The sequence below is a fragment of the Odontomachus brunneus genome, unplaced genomic scaffold (genome assembly GCF_010583005.1).
Source record: "Odontomachus brunneus isolate Ranch 3 - 2012 unplaced genomic scaffold, Obru_v1 Obru_scaffold_075, whole genome shotgun sequence".
Lineage (NCBI taxonomy): Eukaryota > Metazoa > Arthropoda > Insecta > Hymenoptera > Formicidae > Odontomachus > Odontomachus brunneus.
The window spans coordinates 217,435-222,573 of record NW_022639525.1 but is presented as its reverse complement, the minus strand read 5'-3'; the positions used below and the strand labels follow the sequence as shown (position 1 = coordinate 222,573).

Here is a 5,139-nt window from a genome sequence, read left to right as displayed (position 1 = left end):
GGGGGGGGGGGGTAGTGTGCACAGGGTCTACACTACTCTAATTTGATGCGTGACGCTAATCTAATCGGGTACCAAACGCACGGGATCGGTTCTCTCTCATTTTACTTCTCTAATTCAATTCTTCTCGAGCCGGGACGGGTAAAAACGATCAATCTTGTGGCATTCGTTCAATACGGTTGATATCGCATTCGGTAAAGAGGGGAGCACAACGTGCTGAATTCACGGGGCGACAGTGCAGGGGGCATGGATCGTCCTCGAAGTCGACTGCGTCGATTTAAAATCGACTTGAACTTCGAATCGATCGAAAGTCGCCAAAGCTTTCTGGTATAAAGCCCTTTCTGTATTTTCTTTTGTTTATCTATGTATGGAGAAAACCTTAAGGGCCGGTGTTTCAATAACAGTTTAAACTTGGATTCAAGTTTAAACTCTATTCTAACAATGCGTTTTGTTTAAACAGAGTTTAAGTTGAAATCTAAGTTTAAACTATTATTGAAAAACCGGCCCTAAGGATATCACTTGCCTAAGTGGTTGCCATAACAAAATATTCATGTTATTTTTCGCCCATACGTACAAGATGGTGTAGTAACTATAGTATTCTGAAGTGTGGCTGTGAGAACTGTATAGGTAGGCATATAATAACATTCAATGCCAGATCTATTTAACTTGAAGTCGCATAAATTTTCTCTCTAACTGTAGATTATGTACGTGGATGTAGCAACCACAGCAGTTTTCTCCCGTGCAAGGTCTATTGTAAAATGTATTTCTATATAGCGACTTTCAGGTCGAGGACGATCCACACGGGAAAATTTATCTCTAATTCCGATAATGGAGAGCGAACGGTGGCTTTACTAATCTAGAGACAACGGGGCGAAATCGTCAAATCAGTTTCTATCGGGGATGCGTTAACTAGCCTTGGTGTGACCGATCCTGTAGCTGTCCGGATCGAGACCGATCTCCTCGAAACATTTAGCCGCGCCGACCTTCGATTCTTTCTCGCGCGCCATCGTGGCCGGCGCTAGGATCATGTAACTATACGGTCACAACATAAAAGTCACGTTATATTGTGAATCGATGCCATACGAATGTGTAACACCTTCCGATGCTTTCTCGCTAAAACTCGTTCGCGCGAAAAGTGGGGAGATTCTCTCTTAAAGTGTCCACAGAAATCTGCCAATGTACTAACGGAAAAGAAATCAAAATAATAATCTCGACTCGATAGGAATTGATGGATGATAACAGATTTTCATGAATCACCGTTAGAACTCTCAAGGATCGAGAATAACTTATGCTATTTGAGTCCTAGAATAAAATTCTGAATTTTTCTTCTAAAGAGAGCGGCCAAACTCTCATGAGCTTTTAGGTCCATTTTGTGACACTTAAAATTTTAAATTATTTTTTAACAAATTGTAGCTATTAATGAGTAGGTTAAAGGTGTATAAGTATCAAAAGTGATGTGACCAAGTGGTGTATAAGTATCAAAAGTGTCTCTGACCATTGTTGATATTCATAATGTTGGTAATAAGTCGGCTGCAGACGCACTAATGCCCATTTCTACGAACTTTGGTTAACTTAACCAGCTATTCCAACGGAATTGACCAATCGTACTTATTATTGACTAATTCGCATTAGTTAAAATTAACAGATGCGATTTTATAAAAAAATTATTTAAGATTTCAAATATACTGCAAAACAGAATTAAACTTGGCCGCATTCTTTTTCTCAGAAAAAAAGAAACAAAATAAAGAATCCTGAAATACTAAAATATTACTGTATAGAGGACGAATCCCAACAGAACTATTTGCAAAAGATCGCGCAAAACTCCTAATTCGATTTCTCGAGACCTTTCGGACATCGATTGTCGAGCTAGCTGATCATTAAAAGGACGATTCTTACCGTAGCTTGAAGTCAGGATAGACCATCCTGTTGGGGAATCCTTTACGACAGATACGGATGCCTTCAAGTACACCGTTACAGGTGAGCTGATGCATCACCAAGTGGGAGTCAATCACGCCCGGCTGCTTCAACTCGTTGGGGATGATGCAACGGACGAAGTGAGGCTGAGTGGCTCTCAGAGTGGTCATCAAATTGTTCAACTGCTCCTTGTAGGATGACGACACCGTGGAGAAACCACCGCCCTTCTTACCACGTCCGCCCTTGCCGCCGCCGCCGGCAGTGGCATCACCAGACTGACCGGGATGATCGGCGAAGATCTCCACCAGCAGTTTGTTTGTAGATTTCTTGAACTGATCGACCACCGTGTCGTTCAGCGGGTCCTTGTTCTTCTCCAGCCAGCCGGTGATGTTGTATGGTACCTGAGATGCGAGCGGTGTCTTTCAGTACTGCTTCCGAGAATCTCGCGTGTCTGAAAATCTCTTGCGCGCTTTCTTAAATATCTCAAGTAGTCGAGCAAACGTACGTTGCCGGCATAATGACCGATGGCGAAGTGAGCCGCCTGTTGGCCCGGTTTAGGCGGCTTCGGCTTCAAGTAGTTGGGACTCTTGCCGAGATGGTTGTTGTTCAGCTTCTCCTCAAAGGTCTTGTCGGTGGCTTTCGGGAACATAGACTCTTCTTCAAGGATGGAGAGGATACCCATGGGCTGCGATTGCGAGGAAACAGATAAAGAAAAGTTGCGCGTCAGTCTCCGCGACGACTCGTGGACTTCGCATTTGCCAAGAGTAGCGTTTACGCGAAAGTAATGCTGATTTTGTACATTGACCAAGATTAACCCTTTCTACGGAATCTCGAAGTAATTACGCGAATGTCACTTCGTTACATTGCTCGACAAACTCGTCTTCGATGAAGTTGCGACGACGAAGGCAACCTTCGGAACCGCGGAACTCTCGTTATTATTAGTGTCCCAACTTTTTACTAAAAACAGACTAAATACTTGGCTCTACTTGGCCGACAGGCTCTCTTGTTATCTACTTGCTATCGCCAACTTCGTTAAATCGACTAATTAATGTACAAATTAAGTTCTCTTTGACGGTTAAGTTAAATTGGCGAATAAGTCGCTCGTGTGAGCCAAGATTCGTACAAATTAATTGCCGATTAATAATTAATCTTGCACAGACTACGGGACACGTACAGGGAAGGCCCAACGCTACTCTTAGTATTGCGTTATCGTAATTCTACTTCTTTAGATTCCTTAGAGCGATGCGTCGGTGAAGTTCGTCGCGATTTTGGCGAACTTGGACCTTTGCTGACGTTCTCACTGATATTTCATTGCTATGAGAACGCGATCGCCTCCTCCAACGCATCGGTCCTTTCATTCAGTACACGTTACAGCGTGTGCACGATGTTCTGAGTCTAACGCGTGATTTTTCAGTCACAAGTACAAACCGGAAGGAAACATTCCACACGGGTGAAATTTCTGGCGGTCTCTTTTGTGGAAGTTTTTGTCGAATCAATCTGATTTTATTTGCGTGTATCCCTTTGTACCTATACTATAAAGGGTTTTCGCGTGAGTAAAAATTATTATGAAATATTGCGCGTTAGACTCGCAACACATTCGTGAAATCAAGTGCATATATAATTAAGTACACACACACACACACACACACACACACACACATATATATATATATATACACAGAGGCAAACAACGTAATAGCTTAAACAATAATCTCGCAAGCTACTAGGTCAAGCGAGAGCCTGGTTACGACGGATCCAGCTGGATCCAGCTCGAGCCCGAGTCCTGGACGGACCGACGCTTTACCTTCTCGATCAGATTGATCGTCGGCTGCAAATCCAAACCAAAATCGATGAAGGTCCACGCGATACCCTCGCGCTCGTACTCTTCTTGCTCAAGCACGAACATGAAGTGGTTGAAGTATTGTTGCAGCTTCTCGTTGGTGAAGTTGATGCAGAGCTGCTCGAAGCTGTTGTACTGCATGCACCACGGCGATGCGGTCGATGCAACACGCAACACAGGCACACAGCGAATAGAGAAGGAGAGAAAGAGAGAGAGAAAGAGAGATAAAGAGAGAAAAGAAACAAGGATTAGAGATGCGCGCGGAGAACACCGTCCGTGTCCAGCCGGGTAGTTCTTCCGCTAATCCTGGAACCTTTCGCGGCGCAGTCGACAGTGGCACAAGGGAAATGTTGTGTTATGACTCTAACTCTAACAATTAATTCAACTGTGTAAGGTAGACAGAAAAAAATTCCAGTTCAGATAACTGAACGGGGACCAGACAGAAAATTCGTTGAAATGTTTTTTTTTTACTGTGACTCAAAATATTTGTCTGAACATTCAGCTGCATCAAAGCTCGGTTGAGATAATTGATTAAGTAGAATCTCTTACAGAAATCTTTCTGTTCCGAGTTTTTCATCTGATTCTCAAATAAAATTCAGTTACATATTTATTAATATTTGTACTTTCACTCTATAGAAGCATTTTCAATTTGGTGCATCCAATTCGAAGGAAAGAGAAAACTACGACACTGCGTTACGTCGATAGCCAGTATCGCTTTGATGTTGATCTTTGACAAAATCGACAATTATTTCCAATTCAAGTGTTTTCTTACACTACAAGATCCTGCCACTGTTCAACTGACGCGGCGAGAGGCGGAGAATAAAAAAACGATGACGAAGGAAGTAGAGTTAGTATCGATCGAGCAGACAGACAAGACAGGAACACATTCAGCGGCGTTCTCTAGCAGATCTATATAATTCGCGCGAGGAATCTCGTCCTCGGGCGTCCTCGCGATCTCACGATCGCGCTCGACCTGCCAGCCGGCGGTCGGCCAGGTGGTACCTTCTCGATCAGATCAATAGTCTGCTGGAGATCCATGCCGAAGTCAATGAACGTCCACTCAATGCCCTCGCGCTTGTATTCCTCCTGCTCGAGGATGAACATGTGGTGGTTGAAGAACTGCTGCAACTTCTCGTTGGTGAAGTTGATGCACAGCTGCTCAAAGCTGTTGAACTGCTCGACCGATCGACCGACCGAGATAGAGAGAGAGAAGGGTGCGGTGTCCATGCAGTATCGCGCATGAAGAGGGTTAAGCGATGAACAGAAAAAGAAACAAGGCGGGACCAGCCGTCATTAGTGCTGTCTGGTACAGAGAGTCTGATGCTCGACCGATGACTTTGGTTTGTGACTTTCATCGTTCGACATATTCCGAGGTGGGGGGGGGGGGG

General features: G+C 44.0%; 2 protein-coding genes across 35 annotated transcripts in view; both read right to left on the bottom strand.

Moving 5' to 3' along the window:
- The window catches only part of LOC116847245 (myosin heavy chain, muscle), a 44,311-nt gene that overhangs the window by 17,964 nt on the left and 21,208 nt on the right, over positions 1-5,139 (bottom strand). For 22 of the 34 annotated variants that reach the window (XM_032822060.1, XM_032822057.1, XM_032822062.1 and 19 more), the window contains exons 12-13: positions 2,417-2,596; positions 1,894-2,312 (exon numbers count right to left, since the gene is read on the bottom strand). In XM_032822060.1, the coding sequence (XP_032677951.1) occupies positions 1,894-2,312; positions 2,417-2,596 (599 nt within the window). Of the gene's footprint in view, positions 1-911; positions 1,030-1,893; positions 2,313-2,416; positions 2,597-4,753; positions 4,925-5,139 lie in introns of all 34 variants that reach the window. The other 12 variants (XM_032822065.1, XM_032822063.1, XM_032822064.1 and 9 more) reach the window with 2 other exon arrangements.
- LOC116847251 (myosin-7-like) lies at positions 2,603-4,747 on the bottom strand. The gene has a single exon (XM_032822077.1). It carries the CDS (start codon positions 3,890-3,892, stop codon positions 3,656-3,658), a length of 237 nt encoding a protein of 78 aa, XP_032677968.1. The 5' UTR covers positions 3,893-4,747; the 3' UTR covers positions 2,603-3,655.

Coding starts and splice junctions, on each gene's coding strand:
- LOC116847251 (XM_032822077.1), bottom strand. CDS start 3,892: ATGCAGTACAACAGCTTCGAGCAGCTCTGCATCAACTTCACCAACGAG.